The 21,144-nt window shown below is 43.2% G+C and overlaps 1 protein-coding gene across 1 annotated transcript in view; it reads right to left on the reverse strand.

Annotated features, from left to right (window-relative positions):
- Positions 1-21,144, reverse strand: part of mdn1 (midasin AAA ATPase 1) — a 96,378-nt gene that overhangs the window by 20,719 nt on the left and 54,515 nt on the right. The window contains exons 63-81 of the mRNA XM_080744022.1: positions 20,772-20,955; positions 20,059-20,253; positions 17,726-18,031; positions 16,337-16,498; positions 8,883-9,159; positions 7,750-7,994; positions 7,066-7,161; positions 6,256-6,350; positions 5,975-6,099; positions 5,306-5,473; positions 4,793-4,902; positions 4,482-4,555; positions 3,712-3,895; positions 3,001-3,148; positions 2,373-2,519; positions 1,989-2,115; positions 1,569-1,674; positions 1,326-1,441; positions 573-998 (exon numbers count right to left, since the gene is read on the reverse strand). Coding sequence (XP_080600148.1) covers positions 573-998; positions 1,326-1,441; positions 1,569-1,674; positions 1,989-2,115; positions 2,373-2,519; positions 3,001-3,148; positions 3,712-3,895; positions 4,482-4,555; positions 4,793-4,902; positions 5,306-5,473; positions 5,975-6,099; positions 6,256-6,350; positions 7,066-7,161; positions 7,750-7,994; positions 8,883-9,159; positions 16,337-16,498; positions 17,726-18,031; positions 20,059-20,253; positions 20,772-20,955 — 3,291 coding nt within the window. The remainder of the gene's footprint in view (positions 1-572; positions 999-1,325; positions 1,442-1,568; positions 1,675-1,988; positions 2,116-2,372; positions 2,520-3,000; positions 3,149-3,711; positions 3,896-4,481; positions 4,556-4,792; positions 4,903-5,305; positions 5,474-5,974; positions 6,100-6,255; positions 6,351-7,065; positions 7,162-7,749; positions 7,995-8,882; positions 9,160-16,336; positions 16,499-17,725; positions 18,032-20,058; positions 20,254-20,771; positions 20,956-21,144) is intronic.

The raw sequence follows: 21,144 nt of genomic DNA on the forward strand, positions 1-21,144 counted from the left end.
ATTGGGTCTGGTGCCATCAAAAAGCGGCTTACCTTTGCGACGTTATAGTAGATAGACAGACATTTATTTATTTATTATTATTTATTTATTTTGATTGTGCAATAGTGCACTTTGGTCTGCCAGGCAGCAGAGGGCGGCGTCATGCGAGAATGAATGTGAATTTGCCTGTTATGTACATTCAGACCAGTCACTGGCCACAGAGCCTCACAGCCAGAGGGAATCAACAAGGATGTTAACGCATAATGGATTTTTTACACCATCACCGCGGAAAATGTGTTTACAGTACACGGCGGCGCGACCCCTCATCAGCTTCAACAAGGTAAACGAACGAACGAACGAACGCGAACGAACGCCGTATTGGCGCGGAGGTCCCTTGAGAATTGGGGCGAACAGGAACGTCCAAAGCAGTATAAGAGTTAACATATAAAATTACAAAAACACAAATGTAATCAATCGAATAATGACTACAGAAAAAAATCCATGACAGCAACAGCATTGCCCATCGTGACTTCCCCACTGTTTTAAAGAGAACAAACGCTTGGCCCACTGACAGTGGAGAGGTATATAATTACCACGTGTGAAGGGCACTGTGCGAGGACTCCCGTGCCACCACGTCCAGCTCTTCCCTCAGGCTCTGAGTCTGCTGCACCATGGCCGCCACGCTCTGGCTCAGCTGGCACCAGGCCGCGTCTCCTCTCCTCAGCAGGCAGCCGGGGGGCTGGCGGTGGGCGGCCAGGGGGGACGGGCACCTCAGGGTGGGCTGCCTCTGCTGGCCCCCGCCCCCCGGCGGCTCCTGGTTCTCCTGGAGGTCCTCTGGACAGCACTGGAGGAGCCAGGCCAGCTGCTGGAGGAGGGTGGCGCACTGGGCGGCCAGAGCCTGGCCCCGGGTCACCCAGTCGTTGAGCGGGGCCTGTGGGGGAAGGCTGCAGCCGGTGTCCTCCCCGGCGGGGTGGCCGTGGATGTGGTCGCGGATTCCCTGGACACTCGTCGTTAGCCTCCTGAAGGGTCAAAGTAAAAATGTTATTATTATTAGTCAGTTTTACAGTTTAACCCATTTAGACCTGGAACGCATTATTACGCATCATTATTTTATGCTTTAACTATTTAAAAGAATAGCAGAAATACAAGCTCACAACGCGGCACCGAGTGCCGCGCTGCGAGCTTGTAGATCTGCCATTTTTCCTGAATGTTCATTCTTTGAATATTTTTGACCCGATTCTATAAATGTCTTCTAAATCCTTCTTCTAAATCACTGGTTCTCAAACGTTTTCATGGCAGTGGACCCTCAGAATGACATGCATTTGTTACATATACATTGGACAGACCTGAGGTGGATCCACTCTTCAGTGAGTTTGGCCAGTCGTCGTCTCTGTCTGAGCAGCAGCTTGAACAGGTGAGAGGAGAAACCACGGCAGCGGTCTATGTTCCCCAAACCAAGCTCCTAAACACACAACACAAGCACAGAATGGTGAAAATAAAATAAAATAAAATAAAATTAAATTAAATTAAATTAAATTAAATTAAATTAAATTAAATTAAATTAAATAAAATTAAATTAAATAATCTACCTTGGCAGCACTTTGGAGAGCCGTCAGCAGTACTGTTCTCCTGGCCCATGAACGGTAGAAGTACGTCTGACATCCTTCCCATGCTGCTGTCAACTCCGTAAACAACCTGCACAAGTACAATGACAATCAGGCTTTGGTTCCGTACATATCATAGCAGATATCATGTCCAAAGCTGTCGGTGACTACAATCCATTTCATCAGGTAAAATCGACTGTCGAGATGAAATTGAGTTCCACCTTACTTTCTTCAACAAATTCCCCATTTGGTAATAAAGGGGTTTCAATTTGTTTTGAACAGAAAATAGAAATGGTGAAAATAACACATTTACAAGCTTTTGCGAGCTTCTAAATTGGATATTTTAGCTATTTGTCCTACGTTAAAGTATAAAGTGTTTAAATGTGGGAGAGTTTGTGGGTTTACGTTTTCTCTGCGTGCTCCTGGCTCCTGGCAGCAGACAGAGCCGTTGTCATCTCCAGAGGCTTCATGCACAGAGTCTTCTCTGGGTCCGTCGTCCTGTTCCACGCCAGCCCTTTACGGTAGGACAGACCTGAAGGGACAGAATTCATAATAATTAATTGATTCACGAGCTGTGTATTAATTAATATGGTTAATAACATGATTTACAATACATAAAACACCAGTATTTAAAGTCAATCAAGCAAAATAAATAAATAGAATTACTAAAAAAATAAAAGACCCAGAATATTTTACAGTTTCTGTTTCAGTAATTCATAAATAAAGCAAATCTGTCTATGTATTCCGTGTACAATTCGCACTTGTCACAGGCTCAAGGATATATCTCACCTATTTCTGCAAGATGCTTGAAGAGTTCAGAGAGAGCTCTCTGTTTCTGCTGAAGGATGTGTTTGACCTCAGACTTCTGCTTCTCTTTCTCTGCAGACGCGTCGATGGTGAGACTCTGCAGGTCGCGGAGGTTACTGATGATCTCACCTGGATGAATCACACAAACATCATTTAGTTTTTCAAGTTCACGTTCTATTTGCAAAATCACACCAATGTCTCGATTTACTTAGTTTACAGCATTATTACAACACAATATACAACAACAACAACAATATCTTAGGGGCAGAGGCAAATACCTAACACTCTTCTCGAACTCACATAGTCACCTACAGTCATATACTGTATGATGCTGGTTAAAACAGTTAATCCAACAAATCGCATATCTAGATCTACAAGCTCGCCAGGTGTTGGGATGCATTGTGCGTCATAACACATTTATTACAATAGGGCTTGAGAGGTTAACCAAACTAATTAAGCAATTATATAACTGACATGGGGGTCGCTGGCATAAAACCTTTTCACATGGAGTCCGGTCTGTAGCCAAATAGAAATTAGTTTGTTGGTCCGTGACATGAAAAGGCTTGAGAACCACTGCTCTGGACTAGGGCTGGTAGTGCCGTTCTCTTACCAGTGAATATGTCCAGGTCCTCAGCCAGTTCTGGCACTGGGTTCTTCTTCACCAACTGGACACACATCTTCTTCATCTTCCTGGTCAGGACGGGCAGACGAGCCTGGAGAGAGGACGCGTCAACCGCCTCCTCCTCTGGGACCTCGCTCTGAAATGACACGTTAATAAACACCATTATAAAAGCACAGCTAACTTCATTCTACATTGTACATTTGAGCAACTCGTCCTAATGACCAGTGCACACGTGCCTCGATTTCAGATCAGCATTAGAAGAGACTAGGGCTGCAACTAGCAATTATATTCACAACCGATTTCTGTAGATATTCAGTTAATCGATTAATTTAGTCTTTAGAGTCTAAATCACTTGTATCCTGTCTAAACTTTATGAAATGCCAGCAAAATAAGTCAAGAAATTATCTATACCATTTCCTTGCATTCACATTTTGGTTAAGCCGTGAAAAGTACATCTTTAAAAATGGTTATTACGGCTAATTTAAACGTTCCCCCCTAGTAGAGTCCCATGGCACCCATTGTTGTGAGCATGTAGATCTGCTATTTTCACAATAGATCTGTGTTATACAAAAAGTAATGCATCAATTCTTAGCTCTCGTCAGGGTGGGGGGGTCCCCAGTTAAAATATGATTATTTTGGGGGTCGCGGCCTGAAAAGGTTGAGAACCACTGGCATAATGAGTTTGTCAGAGCATTCTACCTGCAGGTCTCTGCCCTTCCCCGGCAGGGCGTTCTTCAGGGCCTGGTGCACCCTCTTGATGGGGGTCTCTTCTGGGTTGGCGTCCACGCTGTCCAGGTTGGCGTCGGATCCCTGTTCCACCAGAGCAGGAGCACTGGGGCCATTCAGAGCCTCCTCAAACTTCTTCACAAACTTGAAGAGAGTCCTGGGGATGAACAATAAGACAGGGGTCTTCAACAGGGGGTCCGGGACCCCCAGAGGGTCCTCAGAGATACTACAGGGGGTCCTCCAAATATTCCAATCCTTTTTATATTAACAACTTGAACCCTAGTGTCCGTATTCTGAGAACTGTAGCCAAAAATAGATGATCTACAAGCTTGTCGATCGGCTTGTAGAGCTTGTAGATAGAGCTTGTAGATCGGCTATTTTCAGCAAAGAAGTTTGGTGTAGAGTGGAAAAAGAGCAGACTAAGTACATAGTGAAAAGTCAAGTTTATTAAGTAGACGGTTCGAGTGGTTAAATATCTGAAAACACAAATTGACATGAATCCAAAATACACTGATGATTGTGCGGTCAAACGATTAAACTGTATGGAATCTATGAAAAGGTTGTGGGGATCCCTGCTTCATCTCTCTCTCAACTAAGGGGTCCTTGGCCTGAAAACGTGCATTAAAAGGTAGAGTTGAATGTTTATTGCCTGTGCATTGCTCCCTGGGGGGGTTGTTTATCATTTAATTGGACATGACAGGACACACTGTAAAGAGAGGTTCTGGGCCGAGTTATAACCTTACCGATGTGTCTTCTCCACTGACTGCTTGATGGACCAGAAACTGACATCATTCCACTTGGAGATCTTCACAAAGTCCTGAGGAACCATACAAAGCGTAACATAAGTACACATCATGGTGACAGATGTCACATCAAATATTAATAAGACAGACATGATTGATTCCCCTCAGAGCATACTCAAACACTTAAAACTGAATATGTATTGAAATATGTTTTTAGACTACATTGACGGCCATGAAAAACTGTAGTAATTAAATTCATTAAAATCCAAAGGTCAGGAAGCAGGACAACTAAATGTATGAAATGTATTCACCTTGAGCTCCTTCTCCAGAGGCTTTCTGAGCTGTGTGATTCTGGTTTGGATGCATTCAGAGAACTGTCTGTAGTAGGTGTGCAGGTTCCACAGCAGACTGCACAATGACTCTGCAAAAGCACATAATACTGTTTAGAGCCTGTAGAACTGGTATTTTTGAATAGCCAACATATATACATAAACATATTTTATTATTGTTGTTCTTTGTGATGCTACAGTACTACTACTACTACTTTTGGTGGGGGCCCCCTGGAAACCCCCCAAGGACCACTGCATTAGGCCAAGGACCGCCACAACTCTCGTAGTTACAGACCTGTAAGGGTCCATTTGTTTCCATTTGCACTTTGCACTCAAGGTTCCCATTGGTTCCAAACTATCAATAATTTAGTTGGGGACTCCCTGAAACCCCTCTCCCCCAAGGACCCCTAGCCTAGGTGTCCCTGTGATCGTACAGTGAGAACCACTACTGTACAGTATGTAAACGGTGTGTGTGTGAGTAGCATGACTACAGACCTCGTCCTGGCTGGCTGGGGACCAGCAGCAGGTGACAGTGGAAGCCGAGCAGCATGGCCAGACGGGGGTGGAACTCTCCCAGGGTGGAGCCCTCCATGAAGGCCTGGAGGGTGGAGGACACCGACGACAGCGAGAGACGCTCCTCCTCCTCCTCCTCCTCTTCATCACCTGCTGATCGCAACCGCCACATCGGTAAAGTAAGGTTAGGTTTTAGTGGGGTTTATGTACGTAGATAATTAAAGCGCAGGTTAATGAGCAACGTAAAAAATATAAGAAAATCTCCAATTATGTTTCCAAAACATAATAAGCCTTTCTCTGATTGAGAACAGTGAGTACTGATAGCGAGAAGCAAGCAAATTGTAGCTTGCAGCTAGCTGTAGCTAATGGTTTTAATGAACAGCAATATCATGTGTCCTTATTTATTTCAGACAGGACCATGAAACCAAGGGCAGAGAGAAAGAGAGACATGCTAAAAAATTGTACAATCTTAACTCGGGTTCTAATACTCACTAGGAGCATAATATGGTCTGTGTATTGTTTGGTTGATCCAACAGGCACACTGAACATTTTGATCACAACTTGATAATTTAACAAATTAAGCAAATACTTCCACAGATCAGTTCAGTGCAATGATGATTGTTAACAATGGACACGCATCAAACCACATACCAGCGTTGGCATCCATCCTCTGCTCCTCCAGGTATCTCTCCAGCAGTTGGTAAACAGAGAACCAGCGTTTGGTTGACTTCTCTGTGTGACGCTTCATGGCGTTGTCCAGACTGCTTGACCAGCAACTGCAGTACCAAGCAAACAAGACAGAAAAGAGTGTGTGTATAAATACAGTATATGTTTTGAGAGTCAATGACTTTTCTGCCAAAGCAGCCTGTTGCTTAATTTAGGCTTGGCTATTTTAGGCACACAATAAAGTATAAATATATGTGGTTTCTTACCTGAGCTCCAGTTTGCGCCACTGGATAATGATCTGTGTGACTGGTTCCAGTTCCTTCCTCAGAGAGACTGAGCGACTGGCGTTGTTCTCCCAGTCCTGTCAAGAGGATTATCATGACTTACATTAACTAGACCTTACCCGTTTGAAGATATGTGCTCCAATATATGTGCAGAGTGTGGGTTATGGAGAAAGTAACTGTAACTGGTGCGTGCGTGAGAATGCGCTTGCTCTACATAATTTTGCCATACCCGTCGGAAGATAAGACACACATCAAATGCACCCGGTGCATGAGTGACCCGTGCATGCAGGCAAACCACATGAGAGAGAGAGAGAGATTGGTGGGTGTGGGGTTACAGATCCCATGGCCTGGAGGAACGGACCGTTGCCCTGACAACAGGCTGAAGTTGAGTTGAACAGAAGTGGTATAAAAACGCGAATAAATAGCTTGAATTTGGTGAAAATGGAAATCGGGCTCCGTCAGCCTCTGTCTAATGCTAATGGCCAATGAAAAATGTGAAAATTGGGATCAGTTGCTGAAGAGATAAAGGTAGAAATGCATTTGTGACTGACCTACGACTGAGCGATCTCTAAAATTATATGTAGGATAACATCTCGGTCACATAGAAAACTCCTTTGTCCAAAACTGTTACTTTTCAATTCAAAAATAGCAAAAGTATTTAAGGCATTCATTTACGAAAAAACACAAATTGTTAGAATATGGAGATAAGAGGTTTCTGCCCAACAGCTACAACATTGAACAACACATCATGCATTATAATGACATTGGGGAGAGGCAGCACTGACACCTCACCTGTGCTTTACTCAGTAGGATCTCCATGCCGTTGAGGAACTTGGCCAGCGGGCTGGCCAGACTGAAGGATGAGATTCTATCTATCACTACAGTCAGCTGGGGAAAGAACATCACAGGCAAGTGTCAGATTATAGAAGGATAACAGAGTGGACCAGAGCCTCCGCCTGAGGACAAGGGAGATTACCCTTTTTTTTACCCTGGAGAGCAGTGGTGTAAAGTAACTGATTACATTTAATCAAGTAAGGTGCTTAAGTACACTTTCGAGGATCTTTTACTTTGGACGGGTTACATTAAAGTGTATTACCCCCTCAGGCCAGGAACACATTTTAGAGTATTACAGTATGTAGTACAGTAATTTTTGAAAAAATATTTGACATTTTCTTGATTTTTTTCTATGAAAGCCAAAGGTGTAAGCTATCAAATAGTTTTGGCATTTTGTTTCTAGCTGCTATAGAGGCTGAGTAATACGTAATTTTCAAATTGGACTTAGGTCTTTAAGGCTTTTTTCAAATCGGACTCAGGCCTAAATGGGTTAACAGAGTACTTCTACATTGTGGTATTGGTACTTTTACTAGAGTACAAACTGTGTGTACATCTTCCACCACTGGTGGAGTGCTGCATTTGGTTGGACCGCTGATACCATTGAGAAGAACAAGTTTGAGAACCACTGAACTATAAACTGACCTGCACTAGAGCTGGGTGATCAGGCCAGTCCTCCAGCCGGTGTTTGACCGCCACTCTGAGCTGCTCCAGAACGGGAAGACAGAGCCGGGCCTGGCTCATGTTGGGCTGCTGGTAGAAGTCGTAGGGTCCGTCCGTGTGGACCGCCAGGCTGTCCGGACCCGCCGCGGACCCCCCCAGCACGCTGTTCTGGAGGAGGGAACCCACCAGCAGCTGGCTGCCGGTCAGCTGAGGCTCCAGCTCAGCATCTGAGAGAGGAAACCAAGGAGCGGTTGGCGTCCGTGTTGAAATGGTATCTCAATGTAACAGAATGCAACTCATTCCTTCATTATGGAATTATATTCTTCTGAGAAATTTCTGATACAAATCCAAATAAAATTACCCGATTTAAGTTTTCAAGAGAATCATGAATCTGTGGCGCTTACCCAAGTGACCAATTTATCAAATGTTGACCACAATTCGGTGCCATTGCATTGGTACGACATCTCATTGTTCCTACATCCCATTAGTCCGAATCTGGTGATGTTAACCTGGTGAAAAATACTATGCCTACACCTAAACCTAACCTCAGTAAAACTATGCCTAAACCTAACCCTAACCTCATAAAACTATGCCTAAACCTAACCCTAAAACCTAACCCTAACCAAAGTAGGACTAATGAGATGTAGGACTCGATGTATGGTATATAAAAAGCTACCGTAATTGCCGGACTATAAGCCGCGGCTTTTTTCCCATGTTTTGAACCCTGCGGCTTATACAAAGGTGCGGCTTATATAAAGATTTTTACAGCTAACGGCCAGTTAGTTAGTTTTACAATGGTCTTTAACAAGGATTTATATGTAGATTTATATGTAGATTTATACAGCTAACGGCCACCAGGGGCGCTCTAGCGGGAAGCAGGAAGGACACCTGCGGCTTATAGTCAGGTGCGGCTTATATATGTAAACATTTTTTTTCTTTTCTAAATTTAGCTGGTGCGGCTTATATTCAGGTGCGGCTTATTAGTCCAGCAATTAGGGTATATAAAAAATAAAAAATGTTTTTCATTACATGATAAATTGTTTTTAAATGACACTCATTCTGCAGTGTCAAGTGAAAAATATACAGTATACTGTGTAAAAACAAGGTTGACCAACCCATTAGATGGTAGAAGCGTGACATCACAGGGGCAGCGATCTGATAGGAGGAGATGAGGGCTCTGATGTGCTCTTTGCTGTGGTTGGCTGGAGCTGTGCTTTGGTACCACAGGGACTGGGCGTGTCCCAGACACAGGCGCTGGTGGATGTCGACTATTGCACTCATCGCAGCAGGAGACAGGAATGTCTGCGCCGACTCCTCAGGTCCTTCCTCGTCTTGATCCTCTGTATCTGCTGGACCCTCCAGGCTGGGCTGGGCCGTGATGTCTGCAAAGTCCTGGACGGACATGGAGAGAGGGTCACTGCTGATAAGGATGGCTTATTATAGTAGTCATTGGGTTGACGACGAGTAAATCTAATACAATGTAAGACCCAAGATGCAAGTACGTCTGAGAGCAGCTACAGTATCCGTAATTGTTCATCTTAGTTCACTTCATAATGCAGTATTCGTATTTCATTATGTCAATCTCAAGCTTAACACAATGACCGCCATTGACGTTGATATACATCATGTCAGATCCAATGCTTCAACCCCATTGACGTTGATATACATCATGTCAGATCCAATGCTTCACCGCCATTGACGTTGAATCTACGTCAAGTTAGTGTCTTCTGTGATTCCGTCTCTTTACCAAAGTATGGATGGTGCTAGGTTGCTAGCAGATGGATAAAACTCTGTCCGGCTCAATGTTATCAGATTTAGAAAAATCCATTTATCTTGGATTCTTTTCCCAGATTTTAAACTGCACATTACAATTCATTGGACATCTCATAAAAATAACGGACATAATTTCTGAGCGGTGCACACCGCTCCAAGGCTTGACTGAGTGTGTAACTATGTAATTGTGTATAGCATTATGTAACTCTCTATGAGTATGAGCTGCAATACCGCTGCATGACCAGTGACAGGCCTGGGTCACCAAGTGGCGCTGTTGAGCAGCCTAGAAAAACGCACGCACACGCACGCACGCAGGGTATAGCTTAATGAAATGAACTGCTCAAATGCAACGCTCACTACTAACCCACTTTTTTATGCATGAATGACAGGTGCAGGTAATGGTAGGTGCGTAATTGGAGCCAATAATAACAGTTAAAAAGTATTATATTTGGGACTGAAATCATGCATGTTGTGTCCATGACTGGCTGTGAGCCTAATGATTTCTCAACAAGGTGTTGCATCATTAGTTTCATGGTAAAACATGTTCTTCAGAATAACGATCAATAGTCTGAATGTCGGGTCTGCGCTCACCATATATGGTCGTATGGTGGTGACAGTGGAGGTGCAGAGGATGAAATGATTTGCAGACAGTGATAATAATAAATGACTGTGCGTTTTTTAATCGGTCAGAATGTTCGGGGGAATTCTATTTTTCGGTCTTGGCCATAAAAAAACCGGTCAAAACAAGCAATATACTGGAACCTCGCTCTTATCTGTAGCAGTAAGGAAGTTTAAGGATATCTATCTATCTATCTATCTAGCTTGCCTAGAAGATTTAGCATATTCTTTTTCAAAGAAATGCTTGATCTAATCATAAACCGTATTTATCGCTCTTCACAATGTTTCCGTCCTTCGTCCTACAGTACTTCTCCTGCCCCAGCAGTGACCTACAGTGAGTGACAGATATCACCATCATTATCACCACACTTTATGTGTGTGTGTGTGTGTGTGTGTGTGTGTGTGTGTGTGTGTGTGTGTGTGTGTGTGTGTGTGTGTGTGTGTGTGTGTGTGTGTTTGTTTGCGTACCTTTGTTTATCGACTGACATTAACGCTGACATCAGTTTGGTGTGTAGGGCCCTTTACACTTCCTTACTGCTACAGATTTGCACTCAATCAGCAACAGACAGACATGCTCACACTTTAAACGAGTTATTCACTAGTATATGACGGTTACCTCGTAATAATGTAATGTAGGAATTTCGTTATTTGGGCCAGGGGAGGAATATACAACATAGTTACTATTTGTAGTCAATACTTACTTCAAGTCTCTCATATAAACTTGTACGATGGCAAGAAATATTTATGCCCACAAAGACCCCACGACGACAGTGATATATGCCAAAAGAAGAGATGTCAATGAGGAGGGAGAGGTTCACATCTACGAGAGTGTGGACCAAGTCAGGAACTATGAAAACGTCCCTGGACCACAGGAGGACATGACGGAGAACACAGCAGGAGGACATTCTCAGGGTGAGATTCATTTTGGCCAAGTGGTATGGTGGGGCATAGCAGGCCAGAAAAGTGATGCCAATGACCCCTGGAAGTCCATCGGTTACGGGAATGTATTATTCGATTTTCACTGAAGACGTCAAATAAATGTACCTTCTTTAATATTTTTAGCCCACTATTGATAGTGCAAGGCTAGGTAAGAATGGCAAATAATGTTGTTGAGCTCAAACCATGTTGTTTCGGTTGGGTGTAGCTAATGGTGCTTTTGGATTCTTACAGCTTAAAGCCCAAAACCACACCAATGATTCGCAACATGCAACTACTTGTGCAACCATTATCCCCAATGGCTTTTTGCAAGGAGTTGCATTGGTGCGGTTGACCTTAAAACTGCTTAGTTACAAGGAGTTGCATGGCGAATCATTGGTGTGGTTTGGACATAAGTCTTGTTTTACCATCTTTTAGGCACTACACACCTACCAGCTGTACTTTCTGTTCCAGGACAGCGCTCTAATACAGCGAGAAGGTATTTCAGAGTGGTCGCTGTATGTCTGGGGATGCCGTGTCTTATACTGCTGGCTCTCAACACTGGCCTAGCCGTTCACTGTGAGTATTCCATGTCACAACAAAAAAAACTTGTTCTGGTATTTTGTTGCCTGTCAGTTTCTAGCTGTGCTCTAACAACTACAAAAGCCACCACAGCATTAACCCAAACTTGATGCAACTTCATTTTTCTTTTTACAATTCAGGACCCTATCCCCCATTTTTTAAAATCGTACTTCAGTTATGACAAGTATGTGGTTAGTCGTGTGAGTGAGATGGAGGGGGTGTAGCGGAGTGTGGACTAGGCATATAATAATTACGCACTCAACCTAACCCCTAAGATTTGACACCCTACCCTCCTTCAAAACTGCTATAAAAGAACACCCGTCTTCAAAGTCTTCTAGCTTGCCCTAGATGATATTGTGTTTTCTTCTTCTCTAAGCAACCTTTCTACACAGATGCTTGATCTAATCATAAACCTTGTTTATTGCTCTTCACAATGTTTCCGTCCCCTGCAGATAAGTTAGCTTATGAACAGTTACAGATCAACTACAACGACCTGACCCTGGAGAGAAATTAGTTACAGATCAGCTATGAAAACCTGACCCTGGAGAAAAATGAGTTACAGAACAGCTATGAAAACCTGACCCTGGAGAAAAATGAGTTGCAGACCAGCTATGAAAACCTGAACCTGGAGAGAAATGAGTTACAGATCAGCTATGAAAACCTGACTCTAGAGAAAAATGAGTTACAGACCATCTATGACAATCTGACCCTGGAAAGAAACCATTTAGAGAACAGCTATGACAACCTGACCCTGAAAGAAGGGGAATGCCTGCTTAAATTGAACTCAGGTGAGAATTTAAACCATAAGGGGATATGGATAAGGCCTCAAAATTAAAACATTTCTTTGTAGCGCTGGTTTTGTGTCCCCCAACCGTTGCTCCTATCTGCACCAAACTTGCCACAAATACTGTTCAGGGGTCTGCCATGACAATGGTCTCACCAGGGGCCACGTCAGGGTCCCCTGGTGGCCTCAGGCACACCAACATTTCAAATGGCCATAACTAGGTGACCATTGCTATGATCAGTGCAATATGGGACTGGATTTGAAGGCCGCATAGGCATAAAGATCTAGTTAAAAACAAAGAGCTTTCTCACTGTACAATGTAAGTCAATGAGGAGCTATTTTTGGATTATAAATGTCTAATCAATGGAGCAATATGAAATATATCCTGCCAATTAGACTAGACTTACATCATACACAACCCAAACCTCTACCAAAGTGTCCTATTGCTTTTACCTTCAACCAGACCTTAAATTAACCAATAATTGTATAAATAAGTTGTGTAAATTATTTTGTTGATACTGTACAATGTCTGCCACGCATGCTTTTTAGTTTGCCGTCTCTAGGAGCTCTATATCAAATAATAACTCCTCACATTCTGGTCTCAACCCTTGTGGAAATTATTACAAGTAATAGTTGTTTATGATAGCATTACAGCAGTGGTTCACAACCCAGGTCCTCACGTCTAATTGCTTACTGATTGGACTGATGGTGACTGACAGTATTGGAACAATGATATTGGAGGTATTAGTACCACTGCATTATGGGTACTGAAACCAAAACATAATGGATCAGAACAAAATGACCTAAACATTACCCCTCTGTTGTTTTCTTACAGGTGGTGGGGGGAAACATAAGCTGTCTTCCTGCTGTATTAGTGTAAGCACAGAGGAGATAGTCGAACCTATCAGAGGATATAGGGTCCAGAGGAGGAACCCTCCATGTGTCAGAGCTATCATGTAAGCACTTGTGCTTCATTTTCTGCTCTGTAAAGCACTTCGAGCTGCATTTCATGTCATGAAAGTTGCTATACAAATAAAGTTGTATTATTATTATTTATGTAAGATCAGTCAGTCAGTCACTTCCCTGCCTAAACTGTTTTGTTCTTGCAGTTTTGAGACATAGAAAGGAATTTTTTGCAGTTATTGGAAAGCTCCCTGGGTACTGCGCAAGATCAAAGAAATTGAGTAAGACAATCATTCACTAGCATATACATTAATTAATTAATTAATTCATTGAAATAACCGTAATTGTTGATTTTCATGACAGGGCGGCACGCAGGAATGCCACAGTCACTTAAGCCTCTCCAAATGATCCAGAATGCCAGCATGATTGGTCTTCAACAAGCCAAAAATGTTCACGTCTCCCCATTCACCACCCACACTTAATTATTATTTTAAAAGATTTTCGAAATATTTCCATAAAGATTCTAATGTTTTTCTGAAGGACTTTCATGAATAGAATAAAAAAATAACCAAAGAAATCCCCTAACTTAAGGCCCATTCCCACTGGGCCAGATAACAGATATCTGGAGATATTTCTCCAGATATTTCTCCATGCAAAGTGGATGGTAGATACAGATAAAAACATGTTTTGCCACAGATAAAAGTATCTGTGGCAAATATCTGTGGTATATATTTTTTTTATCTGTATCTACCATCCACTTTGAATGGAAAAATATCTGGAGAAATATCTCCAGATATCTGTTATCTGGCCCAGTGGGAATGGGCCTTAAGAAGTAGTGAAAATAGCAAGCTCACAATGCGGCATGAACGAGTAGATCTGGTGTCTTTTGGGTCTCGAGACAAAAGTTTGGGCACCACTGATAGACTGATGCCAGGTCATTGTTGACCTGGCATCCTATAGTGTGTATAGTTAGTTACAATGTACAGATTATAGATTTTTCGGTTATTCCACTGTTTGGACTGATGATGACGTTCTTGGTTTACCTACGATCCTAGAATACCATGTCTATGCATTTGATGTATTACGTTGTGCTATTCTTGCTTATTGCACCCCGCTCTGGAATCATGAATGAATGAAGTGCTGCTTTAGCTATTAGGTATTCACTAATTTAAGGTTAGGTAGGGATCATCTTTTTTTTACATTTTTGCCAGACCCAGGGGGTCGGCCTACAAAAGGCTTTGTCGGTCTGTCGGTCTGTCGGTCGGTCGGTCGGTCCCTCTTTTCCTCAGTGTGCCTGTGTTTGCCTCTGACTGCTCATCTGCCCCTCCCTTCCCTTGCTCGGCTGATTGCCTTGAGTGCCGTCACCTGTACAGGACCAGCTGAGTTGAGTTGGCTGACGAGCTGCTGACACTATAAATTCCTCAGCCCATCTACAAGCTCAGAAACATTTCCAGCTGCTCAGCCTATACAATCCTGTGTGTTCCTTAAGGATCCCACGAGCTATACCAGCTGGAGTCTTGCACTCCTGCCAGCGTCACGCTTGCCGGACAGGTCAAAGGAGAGAGGCCAGACTAAGATTGATCCACCCCCCCCCCCCCCCCCCCCCCCCCCCCCCCCCCCCCTTCCTTGCATTCTGATTTTCATTGCGGGTCTGGCAGAACCAGGTGACCTGGTCTAGTTAACTTGTATAATGCAATCAGAAGTTATACACTGTAGATCCAGTCTCTTCAAGTGAGAGAAGTTAATAAGAAGAGAGCAGTTGACATTCACTCATTGTGCTCACACTCCATTGTGCTCTATTCAGTGTAAGACATATTAAGTATGTACAGTATGTGTAAGGTATTATTGTATACACATTATAACAGATTTTTTAAATAAATAATCAATATGCCTTAAGATCTGTGTGCATGGGTCATAGCTTTTTCTCTCTCTCTCTCACCCACACCCACAGTATCTTTTTTTAACTAATTCAAAAATGATGGTCCCCTCACACATTAGAAGGACAGTATTAGTCACCAGAATCATGGATGTTCACCAGAAGCATGGATGTCTGTGTTTTCAATTAGTCTAACATGATTATTGATTAACATAGGTATACACAAGAGGAGCATGTCTGATTAAATTAATATTCAATTATCTAAATATTAAATCCGGCAAAAAGGGTCTGGGGTGTACACAAAAGCAACAGTATGTGTTAAAATGACCGCAGACGTGTTTTAAAGTGAAATACCCCTTTAATTGCAACTCAAATTGCATGATGGTTTTGCTGGAGGAGCAGTTTAGCAGAAACACAGCGGAGGTTGACATCACAATCTCGTAATCATTATCTTCCATCCACACAGGAAAGAGTTGATATGTGAAATATTAGATAATATGATTGAACTGTGGTGCATATAGAGTATTAGAATAAGTGGTGGAATTATCCAGCATTTCTCTTGAAGTACAAGACTGAAGTACCGGTATTCCTCTACTGACAAATGGTACTTTGTTTAAGTTCTAATTTAGATGTAAAGACATGTTATCTCCATGCATGGATTTCTGGGCATTATGCTCTGAAACGTTGGTACTGCATAACATAGGGACACATACAGTACATAGGGACCTACACACTAAGTCAAACATAGGAGTGGTAACCACTCAAAAAGAGCTAACAATGTGCCACATTTCTTTTTGCAGATGAAAAAAAGCTAATGAGCGAATGATACCATCATGAGTTATAATTTAATGCTCTTTTTGAAAGCCAGTCTTTTATTGCTGTTCGTTGTTTGCTTGTTTTTGAGTGGTGCTAACTGCTCCTACGTCTGGCTTTGTGTGTCCGTAGTACCTCTGGCATAAAGCCTTAAATACCTGGTGAAGTGAAAGTGAAACTTTGAGTATGAAAGTTGCGTCATTGTTGAAACTAGCGTAAAATATATATATACGTTATATAAACGTTATATAACATAAAATAGTCATGTATAATTTATTGCTGCTCAGTGAATCAAAGTGTGCTACCTTGCTGAACTGGGGGAAGCGACGTCTGAAGTCTCTCTCATCCTGCTGGTCTTCGGTGAGGCCCGTGCCGTGCAGGCGACTGCGGTTTCGGTACAGACTGGCCTCCAGCTGTTCCTTCTCCCTCCTCCGTCTCTCCTGTTCATCCCACTCGTTCACCAGTGCCTGAAGATAACGTCAGATGAGACCAGACTTTGTTAATCCCGCTGGGGATATTTAGTTTCAGCTTTATCCAGCTGCTGGCTGCTCAGATGGTCATGCTCTGGGGGAGCTGTTAGAGCATCTTGCGCATGATCACCTTTGGCATGTAGACATGGGTGGGCCGGGAGGCAAACCGGTGACCTTCAAGGGAACCGGTGAACTGCTCTAACCACTCAGCTACGGCCGTTCCCAAAATGTGAAGTGTAATGCTATGTTAGTAAGACGTTAAAAACACTACCTTGGTTATTTCAAACGTTTGCCTCGATTACGATTAATGAACAATAAAAAACTATTTAATAGCGAAAATAGCAGATCTACAAGCTCACAATGTGTTGCTATGCAACACATTGTAAGCTTTCAGATTGTCTATTTTCACTTTTCTTCCTCCCCGATATGTTTTGGGGATTTTATGCCTTTATTGATAGGACAGTAGAATGACAGGAAATGGGGAGAGAGATGGGGAGTGACGCAGCAAAGGTAGCTGGGATCGGGACTCGAACCAGCAACACATTGTCAGGCTACACTTAGCCTATATGGTATGCGCCTGGACCAGTAGACCAGCGGGCGCCCCCTATTTTCACTATTTTTGTACGCCTAAAAATCTATTCAAATGACTTCATGTCGATTCTGTATCACAGAATCGACATGTCAATCAACAATCAATATGTTTTTGGTTAATTGCCCAGCCCTACCAGTGGTTCTCAACCTTTTCAGGCCAGGGACCCCAAAAATAATCATATTTTAACTGGGGACCCTCCACCCTGACGAGCCCTAAGTTGAGGCATTACATTTTGTATAACATGGTTCTGTGGTGAAAATAGCCGGTCTACATGCTCATAACGCCTTGCGTTGCGAGGCGTTGTGAGCATGTAGATCGCCTATTTTCACAATTTCAGCCTCTAATATTTGACAATTTGGCCAATGTTTAATTTGTCATTTTAGAGGTATTAAAAAATCCTTAAATTGTCACTTTAGAAATGTGCAGATACCCTCGATACACTTAAACTTTATGGTGGTTTGTTTACTGTTGAGAGAGAAAACAATATTGCACATTAAGTTAATCATCTGGGGACCCCCCAAAATAAGTTGGGGACCCCTCTGGGGGTCCCGACCCACAGGTTGAGAACCACTGCTATATACAACCTAATACATTGTCACCTGAACTCCACATCTCTGACGGAAGCAACTCACCTGACAGATGTGCCTGAAGAGGTTCAGGGTCTCCTGGCTGAGCTGGCCCATGGCCAGCGTGTGGCACTGCACGAAGCGCAGCGCGTTCAGCAGCAGCGTGGAGGACTGGGGCACCACGTGCTCCGAGGAGGCATCCTGCTGGGGCAGCAGCTTGGCCAGGCCTCGCAGCACCTCCATGCACGCCCTGGAGCACAGGAAGTCCGCCCGCGCCAGGTAGGAGGGCAGCGCGGGGCTAACGGAGGGGAAGGCCAGCAGGCAGCTGATCAGCTTGGGCAGGCCGGGCGCCGTGGCCAGTGAGGAGTACACCTGCAGTCAGGGGTTGCAACGGTCAATCGGACGAATCGATTTTAATTGATTATAATACGCAATGAATCGATAATTGATCCCAACGGGGCTGCAACTGTTCTTTCAACCTCTATTTTGGGCATGTCATTATAGGCGCTAAGTATAAAATATAATTCAAGTGGTTAATGAAATGGGTAAAAAAAAGTAATAATAATCAATATTGTAGTAGAAATATGTAGACTGTCAAATGTGTATCCTACTTACAGTATATTCAACTTTGTAGAATTTAGCTTAAAGCAAATCTCACACTAATGTAGATTTGCCTGCAGCTGTCAAACCAACAGCTGACATTCTCCTGTGACTTCTACCTCTCTGTGTCAGAATAATCTGTACTGTGTGTAACTATTTCTATGTTGCTTTATCTTTAGAACATAACCTTATAAGACCATGTTACCATGTTAGAATAGCATCTCTGTCAAAATGGAATATAAGAGCTGTATGATAATGGTGCAGGGGAAGGTTGTGCCTGTAGGGGCTGACAGGACAGGCCAGGAGGCCTGCTCCTCTGATGCTGTGAATGCTGTATACTCTGTTCAACTTTTTGCTCTTTTGAATAAATCTTTGTAAATTCTTCAAATCCTTCATCCTTGTGAAACATTAATTACTTTCTATAACAATTGATTATAATAATTCATTAGTGTTAACATCAGTTGATTTGCTGATATCTATCATATAATTAAGGAGTCGGTAGGTCAGTCAGTCAGTCAGTCAGTCAGAGGTCAGTCACACAATGCATTATCTATTCACTCGCTTCAGCGACTGATCCAAACTTTCACATGGCATTGACCATTAGCATTATACACACAGTGACGGAGCCCGATTTTAATTTTTCCCAAATTCAAGCTATTCATTAGCGTTTCTTCACCACTTCTGTTCAGCTCAGCCTGTTGTCAGCCTGTTGTCTCTTTCACAGTTAGGAATGTTGCAGTGAAGAGACACACCTCCCTCTCTCTCTCTCTCTCTCTCTCTCTCTGCATGCAAGGGTCATGCATGCACCGGGTCATCTTCCAACGGGTATGGAAAAATATGTGCATACATCCCCATACTTCTATTCACCTAATTTTGCTGTTAAATTATTTGTATCCATCATAAATATACACTCCTCCATGGGCTGCTCCTTACATTATGATGCTCCCACATATTCTCACGCACGCACCAGTTACAGTAACTTTCCCCACAACCCACACATATTTTGGAGCACATATCTTTGAACGGGTAAGGTCTAGTATATCTAACATATGATTAGAGAGAGAGGTCAGTCAGTCACAAAATGCATTATCTATTCACTCGCTTCAGCGACTGATCTCAAATTTAACATGGCATTGGTCATTAGCATTATACACACAGTGACGGAGCCCGAATTTCATTTTTCCCAAATTCTAGCGATTAATTAGCGTTTCTTCACTCTACAGCTCTACAGCCTGTTGTCAGGGTTACGGTCTGTTCCTCCAGGCCATGGGATCTGTAGCCCCAGGCCCACACACACCTCTCTCACAGTTAGGAATGTTGCAGTCTCTCTCTCTCTCTCTCTCTCTCTCTCTCTCTCTCTCTCTCTCTCTCTCTCTCTCTCTCTCTCTCTCTCTCTCTCTCTCTCTCTCTCTCTCTCTCTCTCTCTCTCTCTCTCTCTCTCTCTCTCTCTCTCTCTCCATGGCTCACGCATGCAATGGGTGATGTGTGTCTCATCTTCCAACGGGTATAGAAAACTTATGTGGAGCAAATACATCCTCATACTTCTATTCACGTAATTTTGCTGTTAAATTATTTGTATCCATCATAAATATACACTCCTCCATGGGCTGCTCCTTACATTATGATGCTCCCACATATTCTCACGCACGCACCATGCAGTTACAGTTACTTTCCCCAAAACCCACACTCTGCACATATTTTGCAGCACATGAACGGGTAAGGTCTAGTTATTATATATTGTACAATCACAGTAATAAAGTACTAGTTGCTAAGACAATAATCCATAGCTGGAGGTCTACCTGTGAGGCTACCAGCCTCATGCCGTGCCGCAGCTGGAGGATGGCGCTCCGCAGCGGGGCGACCACGTCCGGGTACAGAGGGTAATCCTCTGCCAGCCGCTGGGAGAAACGCTGCTGGGAGTTCTGCCACACCGCCTCCTCCTTCAGCAGACCCTGGATCTGAGAGCGAGACTTGGACGAGGTGGTGGAGGAGCCCTGCAGGTAGGCATGGATGTTGTTAGGATTCCAGTAATGGTAAAAAGAGGTCAAAAATCTAAAATGTCTTCATTCTTTCAATCATTAACTAAATAACATAAAATAACTACCGGTATTACCAATTCAAACGGTGTATATTAGAAGTACCTAAGATAAGAGTCAGTGCTGAAACTTTTTGTCCCAAAAATACTGGTGCTTAATTTAAGTGTCCCTGTAAAATGACATTTGATTTCTGTTTGCCTTTTAGGCTTTGTATACACAGTTTGCACTGGCCAGATATGACACAAAAACTTAAATATAAATATATAATCTTTAATTATTTCATACATTCAAAAGGGTATAAAAGTAAGCGATGTGACACGTATGGTCATTGTAGATCAACCATTTCTGAAAATGTAAGTAACATTTTTCAACAGATGAATTCATACAGGTGAATGGAAGTGATTCTGACCATAGTGCGATATGACTGCGACTATCTCCAATAATGTGCGATCAGGCCATCATTGTGCCAGGCCTACCTGCAGGGCTTTGAGCAGGTGGGAGAGGAGGTCCTCCACGGCGGAGGCCTGGCCGATGCTGCACAGGTAGTGCTGCAGCTCCTGGAAGAGGCGGCCGTACTGGGGGTCATGGGGGCGACACGCCTGCTTCCTGGACAGCTCTGCGATCTGCTCCTTCACCTGCTGCATGCGGATCCACAGGTACCTGCAATGGAACCAAATGGACCCTTAGTTACCTTAGTTCATTTAACTGAGAGTGTACCAATAGAACCAAATGGACCCTTAGTCACCACCAGTATTACAATCAGGTACTATCAGGATGGGTGCATTTAACTGAGAGTGCACCAATGGAATCAAATGGACCCTTATATTAGTTAGCACAGGATCCACAGGT

This window comes from Nannobrachium achirus (assembly GCF_963921795.1).
Source record: "Nannobrachium achirus genome assembly, chromosome: 16".
Taxonomy (NCBI): domain Eukaryota; kingdom Metazoa; phylum Chordata; class Actinopteri; order Myctophiformes; family Myctophidae; genus Nannobrachium; species Nannobrachium achirus.